This window comes from Plectropomus leopardus, chromosome 6, assembly GCF_026936395.1.
Source record: "Plectropomus leopardus strain MGB_pleo_1.0 chromosome 6, ASM2693639v1, whole genome shotgun sequence".
NCBI lineage: Eukaryota > Metazoa > Chordata > Actinopteri > Perciformes > Serranidae > Plectropomus > Plectropomus leopardus.
In genome coordinates this window covers 18433916-18456040 of record NC_142181.1, presented here as the reverse complement: position 1 = coordinate 18456040, position 22125 = coordinate 18433916, and the positions used below count along the sequence as shown (strand labels likewise).

The 22125-nt window shown below is 39.3% G+C and overlaps 1 protein-coding gene across 1 annotated transcript in view; it reads left to right on the top strand.

Moving 5' to 3' along the window:
• cbl (Cbl proto-oncogene) overlaps window positions 1-22125 on the top strand; it is a 46201-nt gene that overhangs the window by 9116 nt on the left and 14960 nt on the right. The window contains exons 3-5 of the mRNA XM_042486198.2: window positions 16413-16559; window positions 17532-17688; window positions 19696-19817. Coding sequence (XP_042342132.2) covers window positions 16413-16559; window positions 17532-17688; window positions 19696-19817 — 426 coding nt within the window. The remainder of the gene's footprint in view (window positions 1-16412; window positions 16560-17531; window positions 17689-19695; window positions 19818-22125) is intronic.

Genomic DNA, 22125 nt, shown 5'->3' with positions numbered 1-22125 from the left:
GTGGAGGTTGTGAAAGTGTAATTATTTAGGTGTACCTTATTGATTCCTTGTTTGAAAATACCAGTTGAGTAAAGACATTCTTTTGAAGACAAGATACACCAGAAGACCTTCAGAGAAAATGGAGCTTCTTATGAGCACAAAGTTATTGTTGTGTTAATGAGCAGGCTCTCCGGGGGGCAGACTAGTATTTTTTAAACAAGGGAAACAAGAGGCATGCTTCAATAATTGCACTTCCAAAAGTACATACATACAGAACAACAGGACAACAGCTTCTTTCTGATACACTTGTTTATCTGTCTTCACAGGGACAGATTATTGAATGTAAAGTGAAAGAAAGCTATAGAGACAGAGGCACTATGCGATTCCAAAAAAGAAAGCATTACAATAACCGCTGGATGAAGCTCTTCTTACCTCCTCGGCAGTTGTCTTTTAATTCACTTAAAGCTTTGGGCAAATGTTGTCAGAGATAGTTGGAACAAGCATTAAGTACAGAGTGAAAGGAATTAGTAAGATAGCCTTCTTTAGGTTTCTCTCAGGAGTGTTTCATGCATAATGTGGGCCTGTATCAAATATTATCCCAATAAGGGTTTTCCCCAGAACTGCCTTTAGGGCGGATGCTTTTCTTGGTGGCACTAAAAAGGATGACTTGCAGAAGATTTTTCAGAACTCGTTGTGTTGTCCAGGCGTCTTTTTATATCCGCCCGCTGTAACTGCTGTCTTCAGAAGCTTTTTTATTGGTCTGTTGGACAATGACATCAAGTAGACGTGGAAATGGTTAGATAGAAATGACAGCCAAAGGGGAGCAGTAAACAAAGAAACTTAAATTTGGCTCTTTTTTTAAAAACTTGTCTTCAAGGGGTATAATAATCACAAGTTTCATCACAATACAATATTAGATTGAGTCTTTGGAAATGACATGATTTTTTACTGATATCACAAAGTCTGCCACGATAATATTTCGATTTGATTCAATTCAGGGCTCTGCGTATGAGATGAGGCGATATTAGTTGCTACATATTCACACTGCCTTTTCCTTTGCTGCCTACAATTTTCTACATGGCACTAGGTTGTCAGCACTGCTCAATATTTAGAAAGGAGGTGATTTTGGACACAGATGTGCCATTGGAATTTCAAAATAAAGGAGTAATTAATGATGACGATATGTATCAATGTTTTCACTTGCATTGATATTTTTGGCCCGTTGATCATTGATTGGAAAGACCATTCCAGGTCGATGTAAATTCTTCATATCACGTTACATCCCTCATACCCTCTATTTTAAATCTCATCTTAAATTTCATCTTTAAACTTGATCAAAAACAGTTTACACAGCTTTGTGTATTACTGGGTTGCTTTGTTGTGCAGCTCTCCTTGCTGAAGATATTTTTGTTATGTCAGCTGTAGAGCTATGAGCATGTTTCACTGATGTAGCCTGAAAAGATAAAAATGCAGTTTTATTTCACTTCCCGTTATACTTGGGATGTAACGATGTATCGTGAAGCAGAACAAAAATCGATACAAAATCGGTGAAATGAAAAATAAACCCAGATACTTTCTTTGAACAGCAGAGGGTGTAATCTACTTTTGACTTTGCTTGCTCAACGTGCTGTCACTTCGTGTTCAACGTCCTACCTCATGTCCGAGACTAGAGACAACTTGCCCAACTCAAATAACAACGCTGCCCCACTTTACGCAACCAATTTGCCTCAATTTGTGCCCGCCCTTCCCCACTTTGTGGATTGATACAAGTTTCACTTAAGTTATTTCCTGAATTTATGCAGAGCTATTGAGAAAGTCACTGGAGGTGCAGCTTGAGTGGCTGTTTTGATGTGAGATTCGTTTGAATATTTGAAATTGTCACTCCCTCGGGTCGCGCCGCCAGCTCAGTTTTCGTCGCAGGTATCCCACCATGCTTTGTACGGGAAATCAGTCACTTTCCAAAAAACATGAATGGGAGTGGATTTTTGGTCGTGTGAAGTCGCGTATAGTGGGGCTGCACCCTAAGACTAAGCTAAGGCTCTGCGACGGCATTTTGAAAGAGAAGATGCACCCTCCAGTTTCAAATCAGGAGTGTGGTGGCATCTGAGCTTCCTCAAGTCAGAAAGAAATAAAGGCGAGAAGATAAAAAATCAGCATGAGAGCCGGCATCATACTAATGCTGCGTTCCATTGTACTCAGAACTCAGGGAAAAAAGACCTTTGACTTGGGAAAGTGCAATGGAACGGCTGTTCAAGTAGGGAATCCAAGTTGGAAACTCGGCAAGATCGATGTAGCCAAAGTTGATGGAATTGATGTCACAGCAAGATGGCAGTGTGTGCAGTGAATGGAGAGATGAATTACCTGGTTGTTAATTTTAACTTTTGTGTAGTGTTTGAGTAGTGAAATGTGCTATAACATCATAGGGGCATTTCCATTCCCATTCAGTTGACTGTTGTTTGATAGAAGGCATGTAGTAGCCTCCTAGCCTTCTCTTCCTGTCTCTGTTAGCTACCTACATCAATAAATCTGCATAATATCTAAAAATCACCTAAAGGTTTTCTAATGGAAGGTGGGGTGTCTGGTGCTGTTGTAGCTCATGTAGGTCCTCAGTACATGCCTCTGATGTTCAGTAGCATCCGTGTTTTTACGAGCTGATGCACTGGAATGCATTTAGATTGGAATTCAGAAAAACAGAGACGGAATTATCAACTCTCGACTTGCAATGGAACGCAGAATTACGAGCTCCGGTCTGCCCCCCTTACGCACGTTCCTCCTTAACAACAACTACACGGCCAAACCACACTGACAAGCGCATTTGCAACCCCGCTCACCCAAACGAGTACAAGAGCCAAAGAGAGTGCCTCACTTATCACTGCAGTCTGAGCTACCACGTGGTCACTGAAAGGGACAGTCCATGTCCTTCATGGATAAATTAATGTTGATAGAAAGTTAAGTGAAAGACTTGATACGTTTATTGTGTATAACATTAGGATTTAAGAGGTGAATCAGTTGATCCTTCTAGAGAAGGTAAATTGTTATGAGGAGTCAGCTTGCAGCAGATAGACCTCTGGACCACTTCAGTTCTGGTGCCGCCATGTGTCATCTTACATGCTCACATTGTAACTTGGAGATGTATCTTAGAGGTATACTAAGCAGGATTTTCAAAAAAAAAAAAAAAAAATCAGTGTATAGTCTCATACTATCATAATGCCTCTCAGTCATCACTTGTGACTGAATAGTCATGTGTGGCAATGTATCTGCAGAGACCCAACCCTGCCTGTATTTTCTTATTTTTTTCTTATTTCACTATGGCCACAGCTGTGTGCAGGTATAAAAAGGTAGCGATCAAATGCCAGATGGTAAACAGCACGCATCCAAAAGCAAGCTACAAAAATTGCAGACACAGTGCCAAAAAATGCAAATATAGTGAGGCAAAATGTCAAGTAGACAAAGCTACAGGTGGCTCTCACTTTTGCTTGAGATACTGTTAACAAACAGTAGCTAACAAATCCTGCACAGCATGCCTGTAAGTCTATGAAAGAAACATTTAAATTCCTGCAGACTTAATTCCGATGTCTGTAAAGCAGGTTTGAGGGTTTTAGGGTTAAACTTGAAGTAATATGAGGAAAAAAGGACCTTAAAGTGGGTAGACCGATACGACAGTATTGCACAAAGAACATGCATACTGTGTTGAATAAAGGAACTTATTGTTAGGGAAATGTTTACGAATTGCACTTTACTTTTCATAGTTTTCAATAATCATGAAGAAATTGATTTTAACATTACTTTTGTCTTCATTTCTTTGAAATTTAGTGGCTGCTCTGGCCACTAAGTTTCTAAGAAATGAAGTTGCTTTCTCTGATGTTTTTTTCACACTTTAACGGAGCCAGCTGTCTTTTGAACTGTTTCTTGTTTTTTAAAATTAGGTAATAGTCTTATCAAGCCACTATGTGATACATCCTCATCTTGTTGTTTAGTTCCTCAGTGAGACTGTTCTTTCTCAGCTACTATGACGGTAATCTTGCAAGCAGAAAAATCCCACTATAAAGCAACCTGGGAGAAGAAGAAGCCGTGTTTACAATGAGCTAGTTGACGGTGTTACTTTTAGTCATTTAAAAAAAAAATTCAGAAATGTATTTTTATCGTCACTTCATTGCACCAAGCGACTGCATAAAAAAAAATCCTGGTTAAGGCAGAGGAAACACACACACACACACACACACACACACACACACACACACACACACACACACACACACACACACACACACACACACACACACACACACACACACACACACAGTAGTCAGGCTTTACACACAAAGGCTGCTATTGTCTGTGTGGAGAAGGCAGTGGCAGTGACACTAACCAATGGGTATCAGCCCACTTAAGACTGCTATAGAGTAAACCAATGACGTTGAGCTGCTAGAGAGACTAGTATGTGGTTAGACAGCAGCTGAGCTCACCACATGGCTCACACTGAAAAGTTGAACAGTAAGGATAAAGTTTATCTCACTGCCTGAATGCAGAATGAATAGTTGATAATACACTGCTTTCACTGTGTTCTTCAATTCAGCCATAATTAAAATATGAGAACACTGGTATTTACTGTTTCCTCCTTTTTATTTTTTTTAAGTCAAAGTGAAGGATCCAAGTGTTTCATGAGAGCCTTGAATGCAGCGTGGGTGGATATGCTGTGTTGTGATGCCGCGCAGACTTCTCCACTATGTCTTCCCCAGAGATTTAGACCCTCTATTTATCTTGCCCCCCCCCACTCCCATATGTCCCACACAGATTGTTTAGCTTCAGAGATGAAGTAGACTTGAGGTACTGCAGTAAAAGCTTGTGTTTGTTTTTTCTTGAGCAACAGTCCCCTTAGTCCCCCTTGACACGTGTAGAAGTCGTCTAAGATGTGCTGTATATTTAAAGTGATTTTACGCAATTATGGTGGAGAGAACGCAAAGGGGTTCGATGTTGTTCACAGCAGAGGAGAATGAGGATGACAGTGAGTCTACTGTGAACGAGACTTAATTATTAACACTGACAGCCCATATTCAGTCAGGTTCAACGCAACACAGTCAGCACTTCCTCCTTGTTTGCTTCACTTACTTCCTTTTCTGGCTTTACACAGCACAGACGAGACATTTTCTGGCCTCCGAGTTGACAAAGACCCATACAAATCCACAGTTTTCTCTTACTCTCCACCCATGTGTAAAATGTTTTTTTTTTGCCTGCAGTGAATAGAGGACTAGAATGCTTTAATCCCAACCCTGAAGCACTCGAGCTAAAACAGTTGATTTTTTATTAGTAGTTTACAGGCAAAAAATAATCTGTAACTACTTTCATAATCTAATAATCATCATTTCAAGCAAAAATGCCAAACCATTGCTGTCGTTATATTTGGAAATGCTTTTGTCTTTGGGTTTTGAGCTTTCGGGTGGACCAAACTTGCAATTTGATGACCTCACCTTGGACTGTGGAAAACCATGATGGGTCTTTTTCACAAACATAACAGTTAGGCTGAATAAGAATTAATTTAATTAATTCTAGTCAACAATTTCAGATCCAGAACATTTGTAGAAATGTTGCTAACAATTATTCTCATTATCAAAAATACTGTTGTATATTAATTGTTTTTCACTATTCAATGAATTAACTCTTATAACCCTAAACAAATTTTGTGTACAGATTATTATTAAATTATTATCAAATTAATAAATTATCAAATTGCTTGTTTTGTCCAACCAACTGTCCAAAATCTGTAGACGCTAGGTTTACTATCATATATGACAAAGAAAAACTTAGAATTTATGTATTTGAGAAGCTAAAAAACAGCTGATATTTTACATTTTTTGCTTAAAAGATGACTTCAACGATTATTTGTTTATCAAAATAGGTGCAGGTTGATCGTTCAATCGTCTTATTTTTTATCGACTACATAATTCAGCTTGAGACATCCGTAAGAAGATGTCTAAAACCACATAATTGAAAAGTGTGGTAGTTCAGTGCAACAAAGTATTTACCTTCTGCATGAAGAGATGCGACTAGTGTCTTCAGAAGCCTATATGTTAAACATTACACATTCTGCAGTCCCTGAGCAGAGTTATACAGTAGAAGGGTCGATCATTGCATTCTCAAAGAAGTCCTTTAACGCCCTCCTCAGTGGGCCTAACCGGATACCGCTTTGACCTCTGTGTGAGAGTCTGTTTGATCTTCTTCCTGGGCTTAGCTGCCATTGCATCCTGACCACCATCGACAGGTCCAGCTGGTCACAGGAAGTGGTGGGCTTATAGGCTGCAGGGTGACTCAACTGCACTGTGGGACAGTTTATATTGCACAAAGGGACCAAGAGGCTAATAATATGTTGTAAATATTATTTTTAGATGAATGTAAATCTCACATGATCTATTTTGTTTGGTATGCATTCTTTAGACGGCTATTCAGCTGTTCATTATGGCCGTTTGTTTTGTCTTAAAGCCCTGTCAGTTACTCTTCATGAGAGCCAAGTGGTGTGAACATTTCCACCTCTTGATTTTATTTTTTTTCTTTTCCGCTTTTGACAAAAAAGATATCATTGTCCTTAACTGACTTAAAACAATATAATTAACAAACCGTTCAGGTTGTTAGAATTTCTTTCCATTTGATATTGCAGTTATTGGCATTTTTTAAACATTATTAAATTTGTCATAAATGACGATAGTAGCCCAACTTGTTAAAATCTTTTTGCTTTGCAGCAGCAGCCATTAAAACGTTGCCTCTCTCTCCTCCCAGTGTCATACACATTAACAACATCTGCACACTTGTAAGGTTGATATAGTTGATTAAATTCACAACTTGACAGTCGCCAAATATATTGATAACTAGGGCTGGACGGCATTCCGTCACAGTATATGCAATTCGATTTTATTGTAACAGTGATCTATACAATTACCATCTTGGAACACATCTGCTATTGTTATGACAGCTATAAGCCTCCGGGATTCGAGGGCCAATATTTCAGGCTGATCAGGTGTAGCCAGGGGATATCTGAGCTAAGACTTCCTCTTTCAAGCCTTCATTAATCTTTTTATAAAGATTAATTAAGAAACTCTTACCACACATAACTGTACTTTATCATATTTAAATATTTTGTACTTTTATTTGGAATTTCCATGCAAACAAATAAAGAGCTGCCTCACATGAGACAACACTTGAGTAAAAAACGTAAGACTCAACATAGTAAAGCTGTAATTCTTCCAAAATCAAGGCTTTAAGGTTCCCAGGAACAATAGTTATAAGTGTTAAAGGTATCTGTAGTTATAACCCGATGTCCTTCCTGATCTGTTCAAAATCACATTACCTTGTGAGGCAACTAAATTCACAAGATTGCAAGATCATGAGGTCACACTCAAATTTCTAGATTACACGAGAATTACAAGATCATGCAAGAATATGGCCTTAAATAGCTCTGATGGTAGAAACCATGTTACCAAATATCCGGTGGACCCATTTTTGTGTTTTTGTATAGTCATTGTTTTGGCTTTTGGACTGTTAATCGATCAAAATAAAACATTCAAACATGTCAAACGTGTCTCAGAGAACTGGAAATGTGATTTTTCACAATTTTTTGACATTATAAAGTTAAAACAATTCAGCCCATCATTCATTAAATAGTTAGTTGCAGACCTAAGCACATGGTTAATTAATAGTTTAATCCACACATCTTCTAGCACTATACTTCCCGAGCAACCCTTTTCCTTTACTTGCCTCCATCATCCTGGCCTTCCTTTACTGACAGCATATAGCTCCAGTCCTTTGCACAATAGAAAAATGCATTCCAGACATGCTTCGGTGATATTATTACAATGGTCGGTAGGAACAACTTCCTCAGTCTTTCATTCGGCCTTTTCTGCTGCTGAACTACTGTTCAGGCTTCAGTGGCAGGTGCCATAAAGAGCCTTTCACTCAACAATGATTTGATCTATTTCTGTTCACTCATCAGGACAATGTTCAGTTGTTCAATACATGCTTCAGCTTGCTGTAAATAATGTGTTTATTTGAGAAATTGTTGAAGAGATTTGAGCGCACCATAAAATGCTAACTTCTATGGTAAACACTGTGTTTTACTCCCTAATGCCTAATAACTTTGTTAATGTCTTTGTGTGAAACACAGTAGTGGTGAAATGTGAACACTTTACATGAGGCCTTTCTTTCAGTGGGTCGGGGCAGGTGCTTGGCACTGTTGTGTCTAATACCACCACACAGTTACTGGCTGCTGTTGCTACATGTCACAGCACCTGGCTGTCTGAACATTTATGTTTTGGTTATATTATTCAAAGTTTAGTCCGTTTTGTTGCTCACATTTTGGTCATGCTGTCAATTCTAGATGAAAAGATCAGAGCGTGAAATTCATTCTGCAGCTGTTTACAGTAAAGCGCTCCTGTGTCATAAGTGATTTATGTAGTCAAGCCACATGGCATTGTATGGTACAGTACCTCTGGTATTTGCAAATGTCATTTGCATCCATTTCTATTTTGGTTCACCACAAGAACCCCATCCTAAAATATGACTTCCTACTTTCTGTAAACGTACCTGACGTTCATGTGAAACAAAGGTCTGTCTCTGAGTGCACAGCTCTCCTCTTTGACTATCTGAAAACCCATCTTATCGCTACAGCTATGACACTGTAGGAAAGGTCTGTGTGTGAAGTATTGGAAGGAGCCGTGAGGAAATGCAGCAGTGCATGTCAATGAAGCCAGTTCAAATTGTTTACAGGAGAAAATTTGCATGGGTCTCATATATTCCTGTTTTATCAGTAGGTGCTAGGCTACATTTAGTTTAATAATGTATCAACTACCACTCATGTTTTAAAACCGGGAATTCAGGAATGGGCTGTTTGACATTAAGAATCAAACTTGTTAATAAGTTCAGATACTAGGGTTGTAGAGGTATGAAATTGTCATGGTACGGTAACCGTCTCAGAAAATATCGTGGTATCATGGTATTACAGAATTATTATTATCATCATCATTATTACTATCGTCAGCATTGTAAGAAATTAAAACAGAAGGGTTAGTTTTGATTGGACAAATATTTAATAACTAGAATTAAGACCTGAACTTTTTTTTTTAAAGAGAAGTATGTGTAAAAATTCTCCCTTTTAAAAAAATAACTAAAATAAAGGTGAGATTCTCCATCCAGTTTTCTTTTTTCAATATTGTAGTTAAGCAGATGTACATGGTATGATAATTGTCAACTTTCATATCACGGTAAACCTTAAACACGGTATATTGCTGCAAATCAGTTGGACAGTTTTCATGGTATGGTATCATTATTGAGGTTTTAAAGTTGTGCTCAAAGGTGCAAATGCATGCGTTACCCTGCTGGTCTAGGACGGGATTGTACCTGAACTCTCACAGACTGCCTCACCTAATATTAAATTAAAGATGGTGATGGCCATGAAGGGAGACTCCTCTCCAACGGAAGTGAAACCCTATTTTACTGAATAACTCTTTGTCAGTATGTCACAAACCTGTAGTGTTTGTCCACTTTTCAAGTAAAGATATGAGTAAGAATCAAACCCTGCTGGCCTAATTTAGAACAGCTTGACCTGAAAGAGGTTTAGACCTTACACATAGTCATGCGCCTGAACTGAACTAAAGCTGCATTGTCCCAGTCTCAAGCTGATTTACAGTAACGTATCTTCATATTGAAGATAGCCACAGTGCTGTTTCACACTTCTCCTGGTCTCTGCATTAACTCTTTGATATGAATCAAACTGAATGTGCTGCCTTTTTCCTTGAATCTCTGTACAAACTGAGATGACTGAAGTGAAAATGAGTATTGCCACAGCAGGGGGTTGTAGCAGATAGCTAGTTGGTTATGATGGACTTGGGAGTAAAGAGAAGCTTTTAGCAGTTAGCCTAGCAGCCAAATGGCTATCCGCGCTGGCAATGGAAAACACATTTCACTCTTCAGAGGTTGCGGGTGTTTCAGCTTCAATTACATATGCCCACACTTGTAGCTTGGGGCTCCATGTGCAGATATATGCATAGACACACTCACATGCATAAATAGCAGAGCATCAGGGTTATTTATGTCACTGCAGTATCAGTGAGCAACCGACTCATGTAGTCCTCACACTATTAGATTATGGTGATTAGCATGACGCAACCCACTAGCTTCTCAGCCCCACAGGGTACAAAAAGCACTTGCTGTTTATGCTCACAGAGATAAATGAGCTCAGATATGCACCAAGATATGGCGTGTCAACTGTGTAGAGATGATTACACTAAAACAGTGTTGCTTTATGTTGTTTTTTGCTATCTTTATTTTCTTCATAATAATCTTCAAGCCTGTCTAATTGACTAGAAAGATAAGAACTTTGAAAGAGAGATTAGATTAAAGTCAAAATGCTCATTTGGAGAAGTTGGTCTGGATTTTGCACAGCTGTTTTTTTAATTTAGGGTTTTTTATTCAGGAGGTTGTGTAAGGAAGCAGTTAAGTGTGTTTTGTTGCTTAAGTGCAGTGTAGTCTGAGGTCTGTGAGTGTGTGTTGTGTGCTGTCATGGCTGTTTCCTGATGGCGATCTGGACTGAAGCCAGTTCCGGAGAGTTAAATTTATAAAGTGATGACTAGAGCAAAATGGTAAGCAAGAATTTCAAACACATACTCTTCTTTGTTTGCCAGTACAGCAGCTACGTTTATTTTGAATTCATGTGTATATTCTTTGTGTAACCATTCACCACTTTAACAAATTCAGTCTCCAAATAGTTTTAACCCTGAACATAACGGGTGCTCCCTTTACTTTGCATATGTGTCACAATGTAATCAGATGCTTGCAACTGGAGCTTCATTACTTCATTTGTTCTGGAGCTTCATTATAGACTCATAAAGTTGTTAGATCTTTTGTGCAATCAATGCAGTCACTTTCCAAAAAAATACAGGGCTGCAGTGATCCAAAAGCATTATAATCATAGGTCTGTATTTTGTTGGTCTGTAGGTGTAGTTGTCCTCCAGGCCCTTTGTCCTGATCTAGCTGAGTTAATCTTAGAAATTCTTGGAATGTAACTTTTGGTAGCTTTGTTGCAGGGCTCAATTTGTGTTTGATCTGCACTTCTCTTTTAGCCTCAAGCAGAAAAGATAATACAGCTGCATGATGATATTACAGCTACTTGTGACTGCCAATCCAGACAGGCTCACATTCTGTAAGGCTGACCCCTTGGTTGCTGTGCTGCGGTGTATTAGCGCAGTGCGGTGGTGGCTGGCTAGCTGCGCTACTTTATCACAGCCAGCAGGAAACAGGAAGGGAGCAGCCAGCTGCAAGGTCAGAGGTCATTCTATAGCATGAGGGGGATGGTGGACAAAAAACTAGTGTTCAGATAAAAAGGGTTTGGCTTGTCGCCGTGGTTGTGGTTAAGAATGAGTGAGACGGAAAAAGAAAACACTATAGACATATGATGATCCAGAGTAAGTCGGCAAACCATTCTCTGTGCGGCTGTGGTCCTCTGACTCTGCATTGTCTGTGTTGGCACAGCAGCTTAAAGAGCAGCAACAGTTGTAGAAGCACTGGCTACTGCCCAGTGCACACACGCACGCGCACACACACGCACACAGATACACAGTACAGAGCTTTTATTGTAGGATGGAGAGGGACACGGCCTGGGAGAGAGGGAGAGATGCTAAAACAGATATCAGCTTGTGTCGCTACGTATGATTTATAGAGTTTGTTAGAGTTTTAAAATAATATTCAGCCTGCTTTTGGTGATGTTTTCTCAATCACACACACAAAAAGAAAGTCTCATTCACTGTGCAAATCTCGTGCCAGAGACAGCTGTGCCACTCTGTGAGCTCGATGCCAGTCAGGCCAGTGTTCACATTCATTCTCTCTGTCTTTTGAGTCACTCACACGATATGGACATTTGCTGTTACACCATGTCTATGTGGAATTACTGTGTGCATGTGTAGAAAAAGCCTAGACTGGTGGCTGTGAAACTGTTTTTGGCTGTGTTTCCCAGAATATTGACCCGAGGTTTGTTATCCCCGGACGTGGTTTTAAACACGTATTGAAGTGCACAGTCACATGCTTGGGGATTTTTTTTGACTCAGCATTTGCATATGCCACTTCACATGATACTCCATGTGTACTTTTGCAGGTATTGCAGATAGACAACTAACAAGCCCCTTCTGCATGTGTAAAACCCCACAGTTACTGCAGTGGTCTTATTAGGTCTAGTTTTTTTTTTTTTTTTGCTTTTGAAGAAAAACACTTTTGTCAATCAGCATCTTATTTTCAACAATTCAGCAATCAGCAGTCATTCACTAGTTCCTACTCTTCAGTTGTGATGATTTGCTGCTGTTTTTGTTTTGCATAGTTGTAAACTAAATACGTTTGTGTTTTGAACTATTAATCAAACAAAACAAGAAATCTGAATAACTCATATTGAGCTGTGAGACATGGAGATGGACATTTTTTCCCAATATTTTGACATGTGTACCTCAATCAGTTAATCAAGATTAGAACCTACAACAATTGTTATTTGCAGCCCTAATTTTAGTTTTGTTTTGAGGTTTAAAAATCTTGCTGCATTGATACATGGTAAAATAATTTTGGAATGCAGGGTAGACAGAAAGGCCATTATTGAAGCTACTGCTCATGCCGTTATTGGCAGCAGCTAGTCAGCCAGCTTAAAAGCAGCTCATAGATTTTGTTTTGCTCTAATAATCCAGGTCCCTTGGAAGTGCTTGGGATTTTTGAATTTTTTGTAGTGGCCAAACAGTATAATTACATTAGTCACATGATGCTTTGTGGCCCAAAAAGACTTTTTCCCATAAAATAAAGACATCTGTAAATCAGTGGCTAAGTTTTTGAGCATAACAAATCTCGCAAAATGACTTGTTTCACTGTCAGGATTTGATCTATTTGGTTTGATAACATTTGGAAAGTCTTAAAGTGCCACACAATTAAATATTTTTATCCCCATCCAATTAAGCAAAACAAGAAGTAGCCAGTTTTGGGGGCTCAAGGGCCATTGAGCAACTTTCATAGGAATGAATGGGGCCCTGCCTCCAACACTGCATCCAGGTCTCTTTATACGTCCATGTGATAATCAGGGTTGCCCTGCTCATCATAACATGCACTGTATCCCCTCTTTGCCTTTTTTACATTAATTCAAAAGCTGTGTTTTCCCTTTTTTTCATTTTTAGATCAGCTGGTTTTGCTAATTGGGTGGAACTGATTCCTTGTGGTTCATTCTTTCAGAGCTGTTCTTTCTGTATGTCACCCATAAAAATTTGTAGAGGGACCTCAAGTGACTGCCCCGCTGCCTGTTGAATACATGCCAAATTTTAGCCAAGCGTTTGCCACTTTGGATCATAAAATTTCAGTGCATAATGTGGCCCACAGAAAATGTGACCCTAAGTGAGAATCTTCAAACATATCAGTGGCATATGTGGGTAATTTAGAAATGAACTTTAATGGTGGGTTAGAGGAGTAGGAATTTAAAAGCTTGAACTCTCAAGTAGCCTTCATGAATGTTTCAGAGATGAGGGAAGAGGATAAGTGCATTCATAAGACAGTAAACTAGCAGAGATGTGGAAATGAAAGCTTTTAGTGAGGAGATCCTAATTCCAGGTATACAGTTGACAGAGAGGAGAGCTGTCTTCATGTGATTACCTTGTAGATGAAAGCAGAGCAGTAGGGGGCTTGTTGTAACTCAAGCAAAAGCACAGGGTACAGAGAGGTTGACGGGAGAATGGATGAGACTGCAGCTTTAAGGCTCAGTAGGCCAGTAGGGCTTGGAGGCAGAAGAAACAGAGGGGGACCTCCTGCTGAGATGATAGCTGCTGAAGAAAACACATAGTCATGCAGTGTCAAAATGCTCTGTGATGACACTGAAAAGAGAAGACGTTCACTACGAGGGCTGCATGAGCTCCTCAGGGAAATGCCAAGAGTAGTTGAAGGTCTCATTTTCCACATTGCATCACTGATGAGGGTAGCCCTGACTTCAAAGACACACAGTCCCTGCATCTGGTTTCAAGTCTTTTGCTGTAGATTTCAAGTAGGCAGTGCAGTTCAAAAGATTAGACATCTAGCTACAAGAGTGCTCACTGTTTGAGGATCATTTACTGCTGAGAGGGTATAAATACAACACTTTTCTTGCAGTTTGTGAGCGTTTCTCTTTGAGATTCTTGTCTGCTCCGTCTGAGGTGAACTATCACCTCTAACAAGCACTGGTCTATTTTGGCAGGTTCTCAACGTACACTAATCTTATTCATCCATCTTCAGTAACTGTCCTCCTTCCTCATTCACTCTTTCCACTCCCCCCTCGCCTCCACTCATAGGGTGCATAGTGTAGTGTAGGGCAGCTGCAGTGTAGCCACGCTTTCATTGCTGTCTCTCTTGTGCATGTCAATTCACCCTGCCCCACAGCCAAGCACAATCTCCTTCTGTGCTGCCTCATAAATCATGTCTTTCTCAGCATAACACTTCTAATGCTGTGATGGGGTGCAGGGGTATGGTGACATTGTGCGACTTCGTTCTCTTGGTTTCTAGTCGCCTTTTTTATATCCTCCTCCCTCACTCTTATCTTCCTTAGTTATTCTCGTCTCCTCATCTCTCTTATTCTGTCATCTTTCTTTTTCTTTCTCTTTTTCTCCTACTCTTCCGTCCTCTCTTCTCTGTGCTTGTCGACCAGTCTTTTGCAACTTGGAGCTGTATACTATGATGTCCTGGCCGCTACACCTCAGTCACTCTGTGATCAAGAACATTGCTGTGTTGTCCCTCTGGACCTGTGACTATTTCTGTAATGTGGAAGCAGCTAAGGACAAGTCTCAGTGGGAGAGCACAGCAAGCAGAAACTTGGCCTTGTGTAAGAAAAAAAAAAACGGGTCTTTATTTTTTTATACCTATTCTCCTTGCTGCATACGTTAAAAGCTCATATGGAAAAGCACAGTTTACATGTGAGTCTCGTGTTTTAAGAGGTATGGCTAACATACATGTTGCCTCCTCACGTGTATGGAGGCAGAGTCACTGAGATGGTTTGTGGAAAAACAAATAAAAGCAAATTTAATGTTACTGTGAAGCTTGTCATGCCACAACAATACCAGGCTAACAGCATCCAGAAGATCTAAATCTTAAACCATCATTTTATCCAACAATAGTGGCAGCAGATCTAGATGCATTTTTTCTGTTTTTATTGTATCCTCTTTTAAGTACAGTAAACGATCATTTATCACATACTAGGAAACCTCAATTTATGGTGATGGTGATCACAATTTGAGCTTTTGGTCAACTGTTCAGACAGCTGAGTGGAAAGCAACACGCAATCCTACACACAGACACAGCTGAACATCTTCCCAAAGCTACCGATGGAGTGTGAGTAAAGTGATATATCTCATAGAACCGTCATAAACCCTGACAGTGAGATGGCACCGGTGTCAAGTCCTATTTCCCGCTGGAGGAAGTGAAGAAACAAGCTAATAAATAAATGGGCAAAGAGAGATGTATTCAGAAAACTGTCTGCATGAAGAGAGAGATGTAAGGACACAATGTTTATCCAGTCATCTTTATATTTGCTTATGTGTTTCTTTTAGAGTTTTAGCGTCATTTATATTCACTATGTTTTGGAAAGCAAGTGTTTAATTAAAAAAAATCGAAATACTCATGATTACTCATACATATTTACATGCAAGATGTTTTAGGGCGTAGATTTGGTATAAAAGCCAGGAACATCGCATCACTGCATTTTTTTACATTATGAGGGGTGACTCAGCAGCAGGTTACTGTTTATAGTTGAGAAAGGAAATAACATGTTTGGTGCACATTTGAATATTTTTTTCTGTCATTTAATTTTTGTTGATATTTCACAAACAAGAGAAAAATGTTTTTGTTTTTTTTCATCATGTAAGCTAACCAGTATTAGCAGGACTCCTTATGTTGTCATCACCTGTATTTGCAAGCTTAATGGTTTATGGCATTAATGCTAAATTATATTATTAAATAATTGATGATTTTAATTTAGTTTAAAATACAATTTTCTTGTAGCTACAAGTTATAACTAGAGTCTTCATTTATACTGCTTGTGTATATTTGGTCACACTTGGTGCAGATCCACATTTATAATGTATAATTCCAAAGAACTGCATTTTTTTTTTTTGATTTTTTTTTTTGCAAAAATCTCTAGCAAGCAAAAAAACTATTCAGGTTTCATTAAACCTCATTAATAACTCATAACACTGGTAAACATTCTTAAACATGATGAGGATTGACGCATCAGTAATACACACACTGTATTAAGTGCCATCTGATTAAAATCAACACATGGAATGCTGATACATTTTTGAAATGTTGCTCTGCGTTTCTCTTTTGAAGTTGTACGGATGACACTGAAACCCTGAGTGCAATGATGAAGACGTGAAATCTCACACTCTCCCCTTTACTTTTGACTTCCACAGGCGGAATCTCACCAAGCTGTCGCTGATCTTCAGTCACATGCTGGCTGAGCTGAAGGCCATCTTCCCCAATGGTTTGTTCCAGGGCGACAACTTCCGCATCACAAAGGCAGATGCTGCAGAGTTCTGGAGGCGCGCCTTCGGGGACAAGTGAGCCCAATTCTACATTACTTTTTTCACACTGTATTTTATACCCCAGTGTTTACAAACTGGAGTCATTTATAGACTGTTCCCAACAGATACATTTTAACGAGAAGTTACTACAGTAAGATAATAAAGGAAAATGTGACATCTGAGAGAAATAGTTTCAATCTCCTTGCTGTTCCTCTGAAGTAGTCACAGACATTAAATATCTTTTCTGGGACAAATGTAAGGTTATTGAATAGATGGCTCTCTTGACTAAAATGAGTCCTCTTTGGCGGGTCTTTGTCATTTTAATATGGAAACCCGTGTTCTATATACAATCACAGACATTGTAACTAATCAATCCCTCGGTGCACATAGCTCAATCAGATCTCAAGCAAGTGCAGTCATACAAAAATAATCCAGTCATGTGAACTACAAGATCATTTGAATAGCTGGGTTTTCCCTATACTACATATTAATATATTCATTTCCTCATTTGTCAGATGGCTGTGAGGTTTGTATATCTTATATTTTTAACAAGAACTAAAAATATGGAATAGAAAAGGGTTGTTTTTTGCATAAGCTGACTTAAATGCATTGATGTTCATCTCTTAGCACATCTGCTCTGTCTCTTTAAAAGATCACATCAAGTTACCTTTAAAGCTCTCTTTGGGAGTTTTGAAACAGCGCTTGAACAAAATAGCATTTTTTTTTGCCACTTATAAATCACTAGAATGTAGTTACTCACTGGAAATAATGCTCATCTCTGTATTTAGACATTTTGGTGGTGCGTTAGTTGCAGGCACCAGTGATTTAAGGGCCCATAATGCACAAAAGAAGTATGCAACAGACCAATGAGTAATCCACAGTTACAATCAAGTCACTGTGTCTTGGCAAAATGCAGGTAGTCTACATTCAACGCTCATTATCTATGATGCTTTGATGTTCAGTTTTTGCAAGGAGGTGTTGTCACATGTTTTGTGTTGTGTGTTACAGGACCATTGTGCCTTGGAAGATGTTTCGTCAGTCTCTCCATGAGTTTCACCCCATCAGCTCTGGACTGGAGGCCATGGCCCTCAAGTCCACCATAGACCTCACCTGCAACGACTACATCTCTGTTTTTGAGTTTGACATCTTCACCAGGCTATTCCAGGTAGTGAGCACACACAGACACACACTCTACACTGTTCTCCCTGTGTTATCATTGTGTTGTGACCTAACAAGAAGAGAAATGTGCAAAGGAAAGACAGAGATAGAAAGTAATTCATAGCAGTCTGTTAGCCGTGGTGTTGGAAACAAATTCTATTTGAGCGGCACATAATGAACTTAAACGAATCTGCCACTTCTTTTTTTGGATAACTCTATCAACTTGTTAGCAGGATGCCAGCAGAGTTATTCGCTCTGTCAGACTAAGTTGAAACTTTACTTCATCTTGTTCACTCAGTATAGTTATAAATGTTTAGCAGTTATTTTGCCCTCTGGTGTCTGTCATTGCTCAGACAGCCCAAACAGGTCTGTGCTTTCCAGATAGAGGGCCACATTGAGATCCTTCTCAAGGACAGTCATCTTTATATGTCATCATGTTACCACTGAAAGGTACTTAGTGCAAGATAAACAGTTAAGATGAAAATTTGTAGATGTTTAGCAAACTCTGGGGCTGCAGAGCGTCAGTAGGTTATCTGTTTGAGTAGTCATGTTTTTGTAATAGGCCACACTATTGACATACACATGCATGAAGCATGAAGCAGCAAGAGAAAATAGGGCTGTTAAAAAGAAAAAAATAGAAAGGCTAGAGGAAGGGGGTGGTATATGTTGGGTTTATCAGGCATCATCTCCAGCGCTTATCTATAGTCTGTAGTGCAAGCATTTTCTATCAGCATTGTAATTAACACGGCACTAAATGAAAACCATTGACTTTTTGTCCCATCTCTGTTTTAATTTACATGATCTAAAACCTCTTGCATCATATCTCGTATGCACTTGTGTATGTTGTTTATCCCATCAGTGACATTATCCCTGGCTACTTGTGTGCAGAGCACCGACAAGCTTAATGAAGCCTAAACAGATTACAGACATTTCCTATGACCCTCCCTCACACAGAGAAAAAGCCTCCTCTAAATGTCCTCAAACACAGAATAGGAAGTGAGCCTGTGGCCATTTTGAGCTCTGTCCTTGATATGCAGTAGACTTGGAGTGATATTATGGGTTTTGTTTAAATTATTATGACTATCAAAAGCCCTTCAAATGTTTCATGCAGCAACTTTTGGCAGTATATTTACCCTGAATTATGTGGTGGTGATTATGATCCAATATAATACCAAAGGTTTGGTTACTCTGTTCAGTTAAGTGGAAGTGGAGCAGGTGAGAAGTAAATGCACATCTACTAGATACTACATCACCCACAACATGAAGCCAGAAAGCTGAGAGAGAGATGAGAAACAATGCTTCTAACATTAGACAGCTTCGACTTGTCACTTCCTCTGTTCAAAAAATATTTTAAAAAAAACCCAACATCAGGTTTTAATTAATACAGAGGAACAGGCAGATTCAACCTTATAAGGAAAGTTGAGTTCTATCACAAGTGAGAGCAGATTGAGCCGTGCCCGTGTCTTTTGGAGCTCATTTTCACTGTGATACGTGTTAATTCTACTTCCTTTCACACACTAGACAGACTGCTGAAAGCAATTGCGGAACCACCTACTCACTACCACACTCAGTCAGCTATAGCAGCATTTTTTTTTTTTTTCTTGCTTAAGTCTTCACCTCTTGTTGTACTGGTGGCTTGCCTTGATTTGGGTCAAGTAGTTTTTGAAGAAAGAAACATAAAGTTGACTTGTGCTTTCTTTATATACAATATGGGAAGCAGGCTGCTGTTTTACATTTAGCCTTCCTCATTCTGTGGGTCCAGATGGTGCCAAATGAGTTGCATGCTGTTTTAAGTGCTGCAAATTCTGCTTTAAGGACCTTCTTACACTGCTTGACCCAGGTTGAAATGGCCATCGTAAATCACACTGATTTCAACAAATGGTTGTTTCAGCGTCATCCGTGATACAGTACGTTTCTCCATTACATAGAATTGTTGCTGTGTCCATTCACTCACACATCAGATGAGTCACTCTTGTGTTTGTGTATGTGTGTGTGTGTTTGTGTGTGTGTGTAGCCTTGGTCGTCCCTGCTGCGGAACTGGAACAGCTTGGCAGTTACTCACCCGGGGTACATGGCCTTTCTCACCTACGATGAGGTCAAAGCACGGCTGCAGAAGTTCATCCACAAGCCTGGCAGGTGAGCCGTGAAGAGAAAGACATGTGCATACAGGCACACGCTTTGTAATGCAATCTCAATAGAGATGTGATATCACTAGTGCAACAATTTATTCATAACTGCACATTTCTGAGCATAGTGCATGTCTGAATTGGCTCTGCCCTCCCAGTCACCTCCCATTCACTTGAAATAAATAGCTTAATGTCCATCATTGGCTTATATGAGGGCATTTTTGGCACTGTGAGCAATTGACTTTTATTTCCATTATAGGGACCTAATGAGACTCATCATGTAACCATGTTCGTGTGTTTCCATGGGCAGCAGCATGGTTACAGGTTTACTGGAGCTCTCAGGACTTATTTTTGTCCCTGCTCAGGAGATGATGTGTTTGAGTGTATAGTCAAATACAATCATCAGTTTTATGTATGACTCTGCACATAAACGCACACACACATGAAATGCAAATCATCAAAGTTTGGATTTGTATACATACAAATACAGGACCCAACTTCAGTCTTGATGCCAGTTTCACATGCCAATTATACTATGGTGTGTGTGTGTGGGCTTGTGTGTGAAGGACCCAGGGCAGCATGGCACTGGTACCTAGCATCAATGGCCTGATTGTACACTGAAAGCTGATGTCACTGTTTAGGCTTGGCTTGTGTAGGGCCACGTTGACATCTGAGCAGTTATTGGTCAGTGTGAGCGCTGCATTTTGACACTATAAATTACAGCTTACTGTCAGGAGTGTTCTGTTGGTATTATGGGATAAGCAGGTGTTCCACTTCCAAGCCAAACACCGAGGTCATCACCAAGGCTACTTTTTTCCACCTGTTCAGTACCTTCAAACTCGATCCTTCAATGTTGCCACTGATAAGGAAACAATAATATTTGCATCCGTTGCATGTTGGCCGCATTAATGTGATGCTCTTTTTCTTGTGTACTTCAGTCACATAACAGTGCTCTCCAGCTTTCCCTGAATGTTGCAGCTAGTGTAATAACAAAGACACGCTTCTTTACAAGGATATTCAGTACCCTTGATTTTTAGTTCAGTAACTTCCTGATCCAAAATGCTTAACTTGTACAGAGAAACAAGGAGGCAGCAAATGTTCAGTACTGAGAAGAGTGGCTGCTATTTGCAAAGTGATGTGGCCTCTTGTACTGATACTTTTCACTCTAGAATAGGTTACAGCACAGCTGCTCATGCCCATGAGACAAACCAGTTTAACTGACTATGAGCAGTTATTGAAGGCACACCCACCATGCCACCGTATGGTTATACTCTAAAACTTCCCTGTGGAGTTTTTGACCTCTGGAAGCTGTTATTAAGCTGTTTTCTTATGAGTGGGTATCTGTTTTGTACATGCATACACAGACTCACACTATTCCACTGATCCACAGGTGACAGTTTCACATACAGATTTGCAGCAATACGCCAGCAAAGACAGGGAAGAAGACTGCTAGCTTGTAAACATGGGTGTAAACAATGCTTGATATAAAATACCTTTTAAAACATCTGCATCCCAAATATTTTATGAGGGAGAAAATCCATTCAGTGCATTTTTTAGACCTCAAGGATACATACAATGCTTTTTGGTGAGTATCAGTGATACTCAGTGATAATGTTAACATAACTTTGTCGTTTACAACAAAACACCACAGAAAACGCTACTTTAAAGGTTCAGTGTGTACAGTTTTGGAGCATTAAGGGGTAGGTATTTTATTAAGATTTAAGATTTTCTTCTTCCTGTTCCTGTTTGTTCATGTAATGTGTATAAGTGTTATGAGAAAAAAGCGTTTACTAGGATTTTGATATTGTTTTGGAATGAATCTATTAGCAGAAATTGTAGCAGTTAGCAGCAGGTGAGATGCACATGATGTCTTTGCTCATCATGTATCTTGTCTGTTGATGCTGTTTCTGTGGGGCAAGAAAACAAATTATTATGGGGCCTTGAAAAGTCATGGAAAAGTATAGAAACGTTGTCTGTGAAACTATGTGGGAACCCTCTCTATATATTTTACAACCTATTATTTTTGTAGTTGATTTATCTTCATATACATGTAGAACGCATTTTACGTCATTTGCTTTTGTTTTATTTTGTTTGAATGAGATATCTTTTCATGATCATGCAAATTAGATGTGCTTGTATAGTGTCATAGTATAGTTTATCCTACATACTGTATTTGCATTTGAACTTATTTTATTATAAACAGTTCCATGCATATTTGAAGAACATGGTTCTCAGTGTGCATAATTTTCAAGACACCATCCTCTATTTGATCATTTTTTTTCATAGCAGTAAAGAGTGACAACTGCTGTATGTCTTAT